The sequence below is a fragment of the Cetorhinus maximus genome, chromosome 21 (assembly GCF_964194155.1).
Source record: "Cetorhinus maximus chromosome 21, sCetMax3.hap1.1, whole genome shotgun sequence".
NCBI classification, from domain to species: Eukaryota; Metazoa; Chordata; class Chondrichthyes; order Lamniformes; family Cetorhinidae; genus Cetorhinus; species Cetorhinus maximus.
Window position 1 is genome coordinate 7724665 of NC_135899.1, and position 14781 is coordinate 7739445.

A 14781-nucleotide genomic window follows, 5' to 3' on the forward strand; every position below is an offset into this window, starting at 1 on the left:
ACCTGTCAGCAGGCCATAATAAAAAAAGAGACAGTATTCATTTATCTAGCCTCTCACACATGCAGTAGTCATATAAATTGAAGATATTTCATGTACAAATAACATTGGGCTCTCAAAGGATATATCTCCCAGTGTTGGATAAGAAATGGAATCTGACACTTTTAAGACTCTAAATGATGATACGTCTGAATGCTCAATGCACTTTCATTACGGAAATGATTCTACTGCGGGTATGAAGCAAATGCATCTCTTTTTATGTAATAAAGGTATAATGATTTCAGTGTGCTGCCCCAGTTTCTTGTACCTGCAGAGTTTTGTCAAACCATCGGTTGCCACTGTTTGAGTAGCTTCCTCCTCCATGTAGCATCTGAGCTGCCATACGGCTCGTGTACTTCTCCTCAGAGATCTTCAGGACTGGAGAATCTAGACACACGGTGAAAATACTCTTCTGAATGGCCCGTACCGATTCTCTGTTCAGTTTGTCTGAGGAAGATATCAATTGCAGTATTACAAAAGGCAGTGGAGCATCATGAGGAAAAAAGCATTACTGAAAGAAAATAAAGGAACATGCGAAGGCCGTATGAGCCTATTCCACCATTTGACCACAGAACGAGTGCCATGTACCACAACTCCATTTTCATGGCTTTGATCTACATCCTGTCCCTTAATATCCTTATCAAAAAAGAACAATCTGCCAGTCTTGAAAAGTTCAACTGACCCCCAGCGTCCTCGACCATTTGCGGGGAGGATGGGGGAAAGGAATGGGGAAAGAGCTACAGGTTTTTACTTGCCTTTGTGTGAAGAAGTGCTTCTTGATTTCATTCTTAAATGACCTAGGTCTAATTTTAAAGGTAGTGCTCCCCCAACCACCCCTGCTCCCCATCCGCTGGCCGTTGATTCACCCACCTGAGGCAATAAATTCTCTATACCTACTCTTTCAAATTCTTTTACCACTTTAGATATTGGACCCGAGAACATTATATGTAACTATATAAGTATATATAGGAACAGTATCTAATACGAAGTAATATGAAGGAATAGTATCTAACACATTGTAATATTGTATCTAAAATAAGTGTTCACTTTTACTCCAGTTCTAGTTCTTGTGAGTGAGCCACAGCACCTTGTATCCCTGACATATAGGCCAGGATTTTTCGGTCCCGCCTGTGGGAAAATTTGACCGACCAGCCAAAGGTCCATTGACTTCATATGGGAATGGCACCAGAAAGCCCCGGTAATAGAAATTCATGAATGCAGCATAAAATACTACCAACGGCAAGAAAATTATGGTGAACCTTTAAAAACACTGGTTCTGCCACAATGGGTTTATTGTGTCAAATTCTGGGCACCACACTTTAGGAAGAATGTGAAGGCTTTGAGAGGGTGCAGAAAATAAAGATTTACAAGAATGGTTCCAGGGATGAGGGACTTCAGTTATGAGGGTAGATTGGAGAAGCTGGGGTTGTTTTCTTTAGAGAAGGAAAAGTTGAGAGGAGATTTGTTTGGGGTCTAGACAGATTAGGTAGGGAGAAACTACTCTGATTGTCAGAAGGGTCAAGAACCAGAGGATATCAATTTAAAGTGACAGAAGTGGCAAACAAACAAAAGGCAAAATGAGGAAAAACTTTATTTTACACACAGAGTGGTTATAACTTGGAATGCTCTACCTTAGAATATTGTGGAGGCAGATTTAATCAAAACTTTCAAAAGGGAATTGGATAAGTAGCTGATGGGAAAGCATCTGCAGGGCTAAAGAGTGGGGAGAGTTAATTGCTTTTACAGAGAGAGTCGGAACAGGCTCAACAGGCAGAATGACCTTCTTCTGTGTTGTAAACTTTCTAAAATTCTGCCAGCAGACTAACAAAGTCAGCCAGGAATTGGTAACAGGAAAGAAAATTTAAAAGCCTTCAACCAAAAAGAAGAAAGGAAATCCCAATTCTATAAACCAACACTGTGGGAAACAATATTCACACAGGTGAGTCTTCCGAAATCTGAGCAATGACACATTTTTCTAAAGAGTAAAATATTGCAGATGCTGGAGATCTGAAATAAAAACAGAAAATGCTGGAAAAACTCAGTTGTTCTGGCAGTATCCGTGGAGAGACTCTTCTGCAGAAGCAGAGTCATATTGGACTCGAAACATTAACTGACATTTTTCTTGTGCAGTTTTCCCACTCTCCCCTGAAAAGCTGGATCTCCTTAAATCAGATAATATTCCCTGGCAGAATAGGTTAGATGTCCTAAACCTCCTTACACAGGCAGTCCTATTTCTGCTTCCTCTTCAGGTAGATTGTGTCCAGTTGATGATGATCTTTGCCTTTTCTTTCTGTCGCACTTGCCCAAATCCAACACCATCCTTCACTCAATGGTGCACTGACAAAATTGTTTCAGTCTTAAATAATTCTGGGCTGAGTTAATAGGTGGCTCTTTTGTAGAAAATAAAATTGAACATGACATCCATTCAGTTATTTTTCAGAATTTAGTCTAAACAAAACAAATGGATTCATCTCCTTTCAGCAGTCCAATCATTGTGTGACTCTACCTTTCATGAGGGTATTATAGGCCTGTCCCCAGGTGTTCCTATGGTCACTGGTGAGCACACCCAGTGGCTCCTTGTCCGTTTTCCATGACAGATTCCTGATTCGCTGCAGCTGCATGTGAATCTGATCCACAGTTAAAGGGGAGCCGTCACTGTTGTACACGTCCAAGTGAAAGAACTGGAAGAAGAATTAACGCAACCGAGTTAAATGACAACCATCAATTGGAGCAGTAAAAGCCAAAGATGTACAATGCTACAGAACCTCAAAAAAAACTAATAAACCCCAGAAAATTATACTGTGATAGTCTCAAAACAAAAAAACCCCACAGAACTACACTGTAAGACAGCCTTAGAATGACCAATAAACCCACAAAATTATACCGCGATAGTCTCAGATAAATAAACCCCAGAATTACATTGTAGCACAGCCTTAGAATAACTAATAATCTACACAGAATTACACTAACATAACCTCAGAATAACCAATAAATCTTTCAGATTTACACTGTAGGAAGTACTGAACCCCTGTGAAATAAGAATACAGTAGAATTTGGAAAAAGAGTTACTACCATTCAAGATGTAAAGCCCATCAATTCTGTGACACTCAACATATCTTATGGTGCCTTCAAAATTTTCCATTTTCCCCTTAAAGAAGGAAGATATTTAAAAAGCATCACTTCTGAGTAACTCTACAACACTGTTCAGGAAGCAATTTAGCATAAGACCACCACCTACTGGCAACAAATGACAAACATGCAAAAGTTACCAATTTTACTATTACAAAGTGGATACAGTAACTCCTTGCTAAAAATTGTAGTTGTGTTCCTGAAAAGTGCGACTTTAAGTAAAGCAACACTAAGCCAATCAGATTTTCCCATTATAACTATTGCAAAAACTATAGTTGGGATCTGTGGACACTTTCTCATTCGGAAAGAAACATTAAAACAATATGCCTTGTAATTTTAAATACTGTACATTCCTAAATTCCTATATTTGTAAATGAAATAACTTTTAAAATAAAATACATTAACGTAAGTAATATAAAAAATTTGCTAACTCTTTCCTGGTAGCCATCGATCATGCTCATTGAACCTCAACTCACCGCACATCATTCTCCTTGACCCTCCTGCTCCCTGCTTCCCAAATGAGTTGCCATAGGCAGAAAGAGCAGCTCCGGAGTGAGAGCAGCTTGGATTTGCAGGGTGACAGAGGTAGGCCACAAGCTGGAGAGGTGGCAAACGAGAGGGTCGGCCACCAACTGGGAGGGTTGGAGACTGGGAGGATGAGCCAGCGACCTGGAGTGTCTTCCAGCAACCAAGAGAATTGCCTGGTGCCTGGGGGATCTGCCAGCGGAAGAGTTGGAGAGAGGGAGAGTCGGCAAGGGAGGGTCAGCCAGCAGGAGCGGCTGCTCGAAGATGGTATTGAACAGATCCCGTGACCTTATGTCAGATCTGGCGTTACATGACATCAATGTAGAAATCCTGGTGCTAAACACAAACACTGCCCATTAACTCCGCAATGTTAAAGCAGAACGACTTAAAACAGGGCAACTTAAAATGGAGACTGACTGTCTAATCATCCTGATTTTAACTCAATCATATTTGATTTAATGGGGATGGTTCAGTTGGAGGCCAGTTTGACTCTCCATCCAATTTTTCACTGAGCTAGTTTTGGCTACAATTGGGGCCAATGTCCCACCTCTCAGACCTGACCAATAAATGAGCAATGATTCCTGGGTGGCTGAAACTTTAAAACACATAAGTTGGGAGCCAGGAACTTTGTCTCAATATCAGGCTGCCTCATCGTCATTAGAAAGCAACTGCTATTGTTTGTTTAAGAAGTTATTGAGCTGGATAAGAATGTGACTCGCTGAACCATACAGAAAAGGAAAGTGCCGGGTTTGAATTCTAGGTGTGCTGATTTCAGTTAGGATGTCTCTCCATGCTAAAAATGGCTTCAGTGCTTCTGAGACAGGAAGGGGAATATTGTCCGTGGTGTCTGTTTTTGATGCTTTTGCAGCAATCTGTTGAAAGTCTGGATGCGTGTGAATTTTTGCAGGCAGAATCATGCTCAGCTATGTTGCACTCAAGTTGAATAAGTTCCTGACATACACTTGTCTAGCTCACATGTGGAAAATGGTCACTTAGATGCAGTATTGGAGAATATCAAGGAGGAAAAGGAAAAAACATCTAAGGACAATATAAACCTATCACCAACATTAACCTCTTGCCTTTTGTGACCTAAGGATCATCAAGCGCTTTGCAGCCAACAAAGCACTTTTGAACTGTAGTTACTGTTGTGATGAATCCCGTCAGCCCATTTGTACATGGCAAAATCCCATAAACGTAAATATAATTCTGATCAGCAGTCTGTATTTCTGCTATTGGCCAAGGGACAAATATTGTACAAGAATGCACTTTGTATACCAATAATAAAACAGCATGCTAAGGGTGGAAAGCTTCAGATAAAACGAATATTTGCATTGACTTTTTTTTTGGACTTTACCTGGAAGTTGCGAACAACTGTGACATGCTCTGGTGGGCTTCTCGTGCAGCCGTAGTTTATCAAAGTGTCATGTTTGGGCCCTGGGATGCGACAAGATGACAAGATTTTGGAGTACAGATCCATGCAGAGGGGCTTGCCTCTCACATACTCCGTTTGAAGGATTTTCCTAAAACAAAGAGAGAGTTCCAAGATACAGCATCAAAATGAAATGGCTTGCAACAACAGTCAAGTAAACTTGGTTGCAACCCAGTTTTTTTTTAAAAAATCACTAGACTTTCTTGCTGCCAGCCTTAGAGAATCCAACTAGTTTGAGCACGAAGACACATGTAGAGGTAATAAGGTGGCATTAAAAGCAGCTAAAGATCTGTACCCAGATATGAGTTAGGATCTGGAAGAAAGCTGCTGGACACAGATTCAGAAGAACCAGGGGCAGATGATATTATTTTAAGCAGTAAGCTATTATGATCTGGAATATCAACATCCTAGGGGTTACCACTGACCAGAAACTGAGCTGAACTAACCATATAAATACTGTGGCTGAAAGAGCAGGTCAGAGGCGAGGAATTCTGTGGTGGGTAACTCATCTCCTGACTCCCCAAAGCCTGTCCACCATCTACAAGGCACAAGTCAGGAGTATGATGGAATACTCTCTGCTTACCTGGATGAGTGCAGCTCATCAACAATATTCAGAAGCTTGACACCATCCAGGACAAAGCAGCCTGTTTCATTAGCACCCCTTCCACAAACATTCACTCCCTCCAGCACCGACGAACAGTAGCAGCAGTGTGTACCAACTACGAGATGCACTGCAGGAACTCACCAAGCCTCCTTAGACAGCCCCTTCCAAACCCAGGACCACTACCATCTAGTAGGACCAGGGCAGCAGACACATGGGAAAACCACCACCTACAAGTTCCCCTCCAAGCTACTCGCCATCCTGACTAGGAAATATATTGTCATTCCTTCACTGCCGCAGGGTCAAAATCCTGGAACTCTCTCCCTAACAGCACTGTAGATGTACCTACACCACATGGACTGCAGCAGTTGAAGAAGGCAGCTCACCACCACCTTCTCAAGGGCAATTAGGGATGTACAATAAATGCTGGCCTAGCCAGTGACACCCACATCCCATCAATGATTTTTTTAAAAATGTGCTGCCTGAGAGGGTGGTGGAAGCAGATTCATTAGCACTTTTGAAAAGGGAATTGGGTAAGTACTTGAAGTAGAAAAAAAATGGCAGGACTAATAGGAAAGGGCAGGAGGAGTGGGACAAATTGAGTAGCTCTTTTAAAGTACCGACACAGTTACAATGAGTTGAATGGCTACCATCTGTGCTGTATGATTCTGAGATTTTAATCCTGTTATGTTATAGTGAATGATCGCCATAATCAAATTTTGCTTCTCAAAATTACAACCCATCTGATACAATACTGTTGCAATGGTTTGTCATCATCTGGGCAGTTTGGCTGAACCAATTACTTCGTTGTAATTTTCCTCATTTATTTTATCTGATCTCGAGATGTAGGTATGCGGCAAGACTATATTTAATGCTCACTGTGTTAAAATTAAATTCTTCCCCATCTCACCTCTCATTCTTTTGCCAAATTTATTTAAACTTATGTCCTCTGGTTACTGATCCTCCTGCCAGTGGAAATAGTTTCTGCTTAATAACTTAATCGAAAGCCCTCATAACCTTGATTCCCTAATAGTAATGATTGGGTTTTCTCAACATGCATGTTTAAAGAAAAGAGCTTGTTTGACTTACTCCTCTGCATTCCCAGTTGTAGTCATTACTGGCCTTGTCCTGTTACATTGCCAACAAATACAATGAGTCACATGGGCAAAAGGGGTATGCGCTGCTTGAAAGGGCCATGGAAGCAGATTTAGTTATTGCTTTCAAATGATATTGGATAAATACTTGAAAAGGAAAACATTTACGTGGCCATGAGGAAAGAGTGGGAGAATGCCACAAATTAGAGAGTTCTTTCAAATAGCTGGCACAGACATGATGGGCTGAATGGCCTGTGTCTGTGCTGCATCAATTCTTTGATTCTAGGAAATCAACTACTGAGGACAGAACGTTACCCCCATGCAATGTCTGACAATTCCACAACTTTAAAGTATGTGATATTAAAATAATGAATAGTCGTGCCATATTGATCATTGTTTCACACTATACATACACATCGCATTTTCCAGGAATCTCGCTCCCATTGGTATCTGTCGATTTTGGGAAACTCCAATGGAGCCAGTTTGGAGAACTTACCTGTCAGCCTTAGACTTGAAGTCGAGCACTCCAGCAATTAGTTTGGCTGCAAATCTGAGGGATGATAGAAATTACAATAAGAAAATAAAGTAGTAGAGTGGCTAAGTTACCCTGAGATTGGGGCAGGAGGGAACCAGCATTTCAGTCCAATTACAACAAAGACATTCAATTGTCAACACCTACTTTATTTAAATGTATAAACAAATGCAGAAGGAGAATTAGTAACTAGATTTTTCAGACTATTTTGTTTTATACCTGAATGCCAGTTACACAATGGGGGAAAATGAGTTTAGACGAGTTGTACAAGGGAGCAGAGTAAAATTGCACCTAGGCAGCTGAAGTAATTACAATCACTGTTCTGGCAAAGGGTCTTGGTTGTCATTTCACTAAGGAAGTAAAAACTCATTAAGAATGTCTATAGCTAGTGATCATGGTCTCAACGCAAGGGTGGGTTTTTTTTTTAGGACTGAGGTGAGGAGAGAGGGTTCATTCAGAGGTTCATGAATTTGGAACTCTCTAGCTAGGTCTGTGGAAGCTCAGTCATTGAGTATATTCAAGACTAAGCTTGATAGATTTTTGGGAACCAAGGGATACAGAAATAGGGCAGGAAAGTGGAGTTGAGGTAGAAGATCAGCCATGATTGTACTGGATGATAGAGTATGTTCAAGGGGTTGAATGATCTACTCCTGCCCATATTTCTTATGCTTTTTCTATGATGGTCATCTGTCATTTCCCTACTACTCCAGAATGAATCTCTCATTAAAATAATAGTCAGCAACCCGTACAAATTCAACTTTTCAGACTTGTGGCTCAGGAGTGAGGTTTTCACTGGAGGTTATCCAGATTGTAGCCTGCAAGAAAACTAATTCCACCAAACTCTTCCTTCTATCCAGCCTTGTTCCACTGTCAGATTCAGGTGGATAGGGGAATCTCTGCATGTTATCTACATGGACCTCCAGAAGACATCTGATAAGACTGCACCCAAGAGATTATGAGCAAAAATGAGAGGGAATAGGAATCAGTCGTAGACTTGGGTTGAAAATTTGTTGGGAGGTAGCAGACAGAAAGTGGGAATAAAGGATGGATACTCAGATCAGCAGAACGTGTTCATTGTAGATCTGTTTTCGGGTTACAACTTATCACCACTTTATTCATGACTAGAATGAAGGATACAGGAGTTGTATATCCAAATTTGTAGCTGACACTAATTTGGGAGAGACAATAGGTGATGAAGATGAGACATGGATGGATGGAGTGATTGGAAATCTATGGCAAATGGAGTTCAATGTGAGAAAGTGTGAAGTCATCACATTAGACTCAAGGAAGATGAATGGAAGTATTTTCTAAATAGTGAGACAATGAGGCAGTATAAAACCAAGAGATTCAGGAGACCACATGAACAAATCAGTAAAAGCTAACAGACAGGTTCAAAGAACAATGTCAAATGGTATTAATATGTTGACCCTTATCTCAAGGTGGTGGGATGAGCCAGTTGACAAGTTGTGAGTGAATGGTTGGGCAATTGCCATGGTTTGGGTGTGCCTTTTTCTACCTGAGCTGTCCTTTCCAATCATTGTAGTCCTGTTTGGGCAGAACTACAGCTGGGTTCGAATGAACAGCCAAGGGAAGCCGACACTCGAGGCAAGCATTCTGGAGCCACCAGTCCGTAAGCTGAAACAGAAGCAAAGAGAGTGATGTCAGACGGCAACAAGAAAGGGTACAGGTAACTAACCATGAAAGAAATACAAAGGCTGTGATGACCAATGGTGTGAGGTGTTTGGACTGATGAGAAATGGTCACACAACAGTAGCTTTATTCAGGAAAGAATGAGGGGTGCTAGGCATTACCACTGATGGAGTGAGAGCAAAATGAAAGGGCCAATTTTAACTTATGTTGCCTGGTGCAAACAGGATTGGTAATAATCTCATAAAAGAGATAGAAGCCCTGCTATCCTGTGAATACATGCATTGTCATTTTGAAAGACGCTCACTGCTGGGTACCTGCCTATTTCAGCTATTAGGCCCATTTCTATATGCGAAAATAAAAGCAAAATACTGTAGATGCTGGAAATCTGAAATAAAAATAGAAATTGCTGGAAAAAGGGTATCACACAGACTTGAAACATTAACTCTGTTTCTCTCTCCACAGATGCTGCCAGACCTACTGAATTGTTCCAGCATTTTCTATTTTTATCCCATTTGTATATGCCTTGGGTTGCCATTTTAAGGGTAGAAATGATTTGAACATGCAGCATAAGTGCTCCAATCATTCCCAAGGGCTACACAGGCCCAGTTATTCTCATGGGGCCCATGAGGAACAGGGTGGCTCATCCAGTGCTCTACAAAAATAAAAGCAAAAAACTGCGGACGCTGGAAATCTAGAACAAAAACAAAAATACCTGGAAAAACTCAGCAGGTCTGACAGCATTTGCAGAGAGGGATACAGTTAACGTTTCGAGTCCAAATGACTCTTCATCAGAACTAAGGAAAAATAGAAAAGAGGTGAAATATAAGCTGGTTTAAGGGGGGGTGGGACAGGTAGAGCTGGATAGAGGGCCAGTGATAGGTGGAGATTGCCAAAAGATGTCACTTCACCTATCACTGGCCCTCTATCCAGCTCTACCTGTCCCACCCCCCCTTAAACCAGCTTATATTTCACCTCTTTTCTATTTTTCTTAGTTCTGATGAAGAGTCATTCAGACTCGAAACGTTAATTGTATCCCTCTCTGCAGATGCTGTCAGACCTGCTGAGTTTTGCCAGGCATTTTTGTTTTTTTTCTCCACAAAAATAATATGGGCTGTTGCTGTCCTGGGGCTCTTCCCCACCTCCCACAATCGTGAGGATCCCCGCCCACAACCATGCATGTAGATGGATAACAGCCAGGTATTTAATCCATTGGGATGTCCATTCAGTGCCCTGCAGCTCACCATCCTGGAGTGAATGAAGGCGGTGGTGAAGGGAGTGGAGGTTTGAGGTGGTGGATGGGCTTCTGATCAATGAACTGCTATTTGACACTGGAAAGCATCACAGCTAAGTGCAATCCAGTCAACACCCAATTCCCACCAGATGGATGGTATCCTAGTGCATCATTCCGATTTCATTCCCCTCGATCCTGCCCCACTTTTATTCCAAAGTGAGGAATTGTAGTGCCCCCATATTGTTTAACATGACAACGCAGAACACTTACCCAGTTTTCAGTCCTTCTCGATCGCCTTTCCAGTCTGTCCTGGAGTTTCAGTCCAATACTATGGGGTCTACTGAACTCTCTCACTATCTCCCTTGTCTGTTCCAGCTCTTCTGAGGTCACAAGAGGCTGCAGGGCCAGGAGGTAGCGTTCCAATGTATGTTTCAGTGGAGGAACTGGCAGCTGAGGCAATGGAAAGTGGGTAGAGAAAGACCTTCCTGGAGGGCACCAGGCCGGCCTGATGAGGACCATAGGCTGCCATACTCTGACCATCTGCGAAAAAGATAGGAGTGTAAAGACACTCAGCCACTGGACTCAGGCCAGACACTTTCTCTTGAACAAAATGTCCTTTCACAGAACACCACAAGGACAGTTTCAGTGAAAGAAGCAGCAACTATTTGGGATGAAACATTTATCGAGTGTGGATAAAGGCTGCCTTTTCGCTGTGGCTGATCCTGTAGGTTTGTTTATCTGAAAACTAATTCATTGAGTGTATGTTAATAAGTCAAGCCTGTTCCAAATGACCTACAGAAAGTAAATAATGCAATGGAAGACTGATTGGTCAGAAATTGTGATTATAATCTAAACTGCCTTTCCAAAAATACCAAATACACACTGGTATTTACATTCTAAGATAGCATTGCATCGTATTATAAACTGGATATGTATTAACACTGTACCAAGCAACACAGCAAAGTGAAGACATTATCTCCTGGCATAAAAACAAAAAGCTAAAAGCTACTGCGGATGCTGGAAATCCAAAACAAAAACAGAATTACCTGGAAAAACTCAGCAGGTCTGGCAGCATCGGTGGAGAAGAAAACAGTTGACGTTTCGAGTCCTCATGACCCTTCGGCAGAACTGAAGAAAACAGTTCTGCCGAAGGGTCATGAGGACTCGAAACATCAACTGTTTCCTTCTCCACCGATGCTCCCAGACCTGCTGAGTTTTTCCAGGTAATTCTGTTTTTGTTTTTATCTCCTGGCATACCTGTTAACATAGGTATGTGGCATGCACTTCTTAAACTAATTCTCAGGCTTCCCTGGCCATAAAAAGCTGACTTAAACATTGCTGCCTTTAGTTTATCATGAGGAGATTCATAAGGATAAACCAGCAAGCTGCCTAAGAGGCGCAATGGGGAAAGGTCGCTGTCTAAGGCCTTTCAGCCACAGTGCACTGAGAGGCTAGAAATTGTATAGAACCTCTTGGGCTGTAGGACTCACATTGAATGTATACAGTAAATATTACATGTATCACAACTGTACTGAAGCACCTCAGAGTACAACATGATCTATGTCAAAAATTTGAATATCATTGTATTTTCTGTAATAGCCATTTTGCAATGTTCTTTGAGATATTTTATGAAAAAAGTATATTTTTGCAAAAAAGAATTACCTTCCCTCTCTGGCTCCTCAAACTCCACGTAAACCACCTCTACTCAGTGACTCCCCACACAATATCAGGAAGACAGCAGACTACAATAAAGCAACTTGCCTCTCCAAGTTACTTCACAGAAGCATAAGAAAAATCATTTGGACACCCGGCCAAAGAAGCAGGAATTAGGAGCTTGGTGCTACCCAGAAGGAAGGGAATGGAGGGATATGCTTGCACAACTTACACTTATACAGCATCTTTACCATAGCAAAACATCCAAAGCCTCTTCACCCAAGTATTATCAAACAAAATATAACATTGAGACACATAAGGAGCTAATTGGGCAAATGACCAAAAGCCTGGTCAAAGAGCAAGGTTTTAAGGGGTGTCTCAAAAGGAGGAAAGTGAGGTGTGGGTGATGGGAAGGGTGGGGGCGGTGGTGAGGTTTAGGGAGGGAATTCCAGAGCTTAGGGATTCAGCAGCTGAAGGCATGGCCACAAATGAGGGAATGGAATGGTATGACACAATTCAAAGACAATACTTAAATCACAGAAGGATTTTTTTAAAATACACATTTATTTGTAGATGCATGACAAAGGCTAGACACACTGGATTCATTTCCCAGATGATGCATTTGGCTTGTCTGTTCCTACATTGGATTTAAATGAATTTCACTTCCAGTCTGCTTATGCCCCACATGACAAAACACTGGGTCAATAACTGCAGGAATGATGCATATCTGAATCAGAAGGTTTGTGTTCACGTTCCACTTAAAAATCCAAGCTGACACTCCAGTGCAGTACTGAGGAGGTGCTGCACTAAGAGAGGTGCCATCTTTCAGATAAGACCCTGTCTGCCCTCTCAGGTGGATGTAAAAGATCCTGTCGCACTATTGTGATGAAAGGTTAGGGAGTTATCCCCAGTGACCTCGGCCAATAAAGACCCCCCACCCCATCTAAGATCACTAATAAATGAAGAGATAATCTGATCATTATCACATTGGTGTAAGTACACCCCTATCTGCAAAAATTAGTTGTTGTGCTTTTCTAGGTTAATAAGATCATGAACTGTTGAGGATTTTGGGACACACTGAAGTTGTGAAGGGTGCTACATAAATGCAAATCTTTTTACCTAGCAGTAAGCAACCTGAATTGGGCTTTTCTCTGCACCCTTCAGATTGGGTTATATTTGTGCCGCACGTTGCTGGACCTACACTGTCTCCAGTCCAGCAAAGCATTGATTTTAAAATCTTCATTCTTCTTTTCAAATTGCTTATGGCCACAACTGCACTTTCTCCATAATCTCCTCTGAGCCTTAAAACCCTGAGATATATGTGGTACTCCAATTCTGGCCTCTCCAGCATCTCTGATTTTAAACACTTGTCAACACAAAAATTTAGTGTGCAGGTACAGCAAGTGATTAGGAAGGCAAATGGTATAATGGCATTTATTGCAAGGGGAATGGAATATAAAAATGCAGAAGTTTTACTGCAGCTGTACATGTGAGACCACATCGGAATACTGTGTACAGTTTTGATCTCCTTATGTGAAAAAAATATATAACTGTGAGAAGCAGTTCAGAGAAGGTTCATTCATTTCATTCCTGGGATGAAAGGCTTATCCTATGAGGAAAGGTTGAACAGGTTGGGCTAAACTGGAGTTTAGAATGAGAGGTGATCTTATTGAAGCATATAAGATCTTGAGGTGATTTGATAGAATAGACACCAGGAGGATGATCCCACTTGTGTGAGAGGCTAGAACTAGGGGACACGGTTTAAGAATAAGAGGTCTCCCTTTTAAGGCAGAGATGAGATTTTTTTTCTAAATTTTCCTAAAAGGATTGTTAAGCTGTTCCCAATTCTGTTCACAAAGCAGTGGAGGCTGGGTCATTAAATTTATTCAAGGCAGATTTAGATTTTCGGGTTATGGGGTGGGGGCAGGGATGCAGACAGGAAAGTGGAGTTGAGACAAAACCAGATCAGCCATGATCTTATTGAATGGTGGAGCAGGCTCTAAGTTCTATGTTCCTATGGTGGCCATGCCTGTGGCTTTATAGCCCCAAGCTCTGGAATTCCCTCCCTAATCCTCTGTCTCCCTCTGGTCTCCTCCAAGACTCTTCTTAAATCCTCTTTAACCACACATTTGGTCAGCTGTCCTAAAATCAATTTACATGGTTCAGAGTCAAATTTTGTCTGATATCACTCATGTGAAATGCCTTGGAAAACTTTACTATGTTAAAGGTGCTATATAAATGCAAGTTGTGGTTTGTTTTAGTAAATATATATAACTAGGTCGCTACATATGTTATTCCTGTAACATTTGTCCAAGATGGAAGACTTATAGCTCACAAGTTAACCTACTTCAATCTTCAAAGATTACATTTACAATGATTTTCAATGAGACACAAAACTGCCTGGAGCGCAAACACAAATGTCAGACTAGGTTCTGAATAGAAAGAATATCTCTGCGCCCTTCTGTTTCACGCCTTTAAACTACAGGTCAAAGGGAGTGGACATTTCATATAGTACAGTACAAGCAGGCCACAGCCTCTGAGGCATGATCTCGTTGGACAGGAAGTGATGTACAAATTATGTGTCAACAGTTTGAAATTAAGATAAAGCAAAAAAAAAGAACCAGCAAGTATAAGGATATGGATCTCCCTCAATGCTTGGAATTCAGTAACTCACTCTCCTCCGACATTACACCAACCACTACACTTCAAAAATACTTTACTGGTTGTAAAGTGCTTTGGAACCTTCTGAATATTGCTATCTAAATTGATTTCATTTTAAAGCCTAATTCTACCTGTTTGAATGAGTAGGATTGACTCATAGGGTTCCCTCACAAAATCCAACAATGCAGATTACAGTTGCTCTTCGGGATAGGAGTGTCCAACAATCACTCGGAATGATGG

At 41.4% G+C, this 14781-nt stretch overlaps 1 protein-coding gene across 1 annotated transcript in view; it reads right to left on the reverse strand.

Annotated features, from left to right (window-relative positions):
* The window catches only part of LOC144695619 (carnitine O-acetyltransferase-like), a 39480-nt gene that overhangs the window by 24036 nt on the left and 663 nt on the right, over positions 1–14781 (reverse strand). The window contains exons 2-7 of the mRNA XM_078566516.1: positions 10498–10767; positions 8863–8981; positions 7311–7364; positions 5045–5210; positions 2543–2717; positions 305–483 (exon numbers count right to left, since the gene is read on the reverse strand). Coding sequence (XP_078422642.1) covers positions 305–483; positions 2543–2717; positions 5045–5210; positions 7311–7364; positions 8863–8981; positions 10498–10767 — 963 coding nt within the window. The remainder of the gene's footprint in view (positions 1–304; positions 484–2542; positions 2718–5044; positions 5211–7310; positions 7365–8862; positions 8982–10497; positions 10768–14781) is intronic.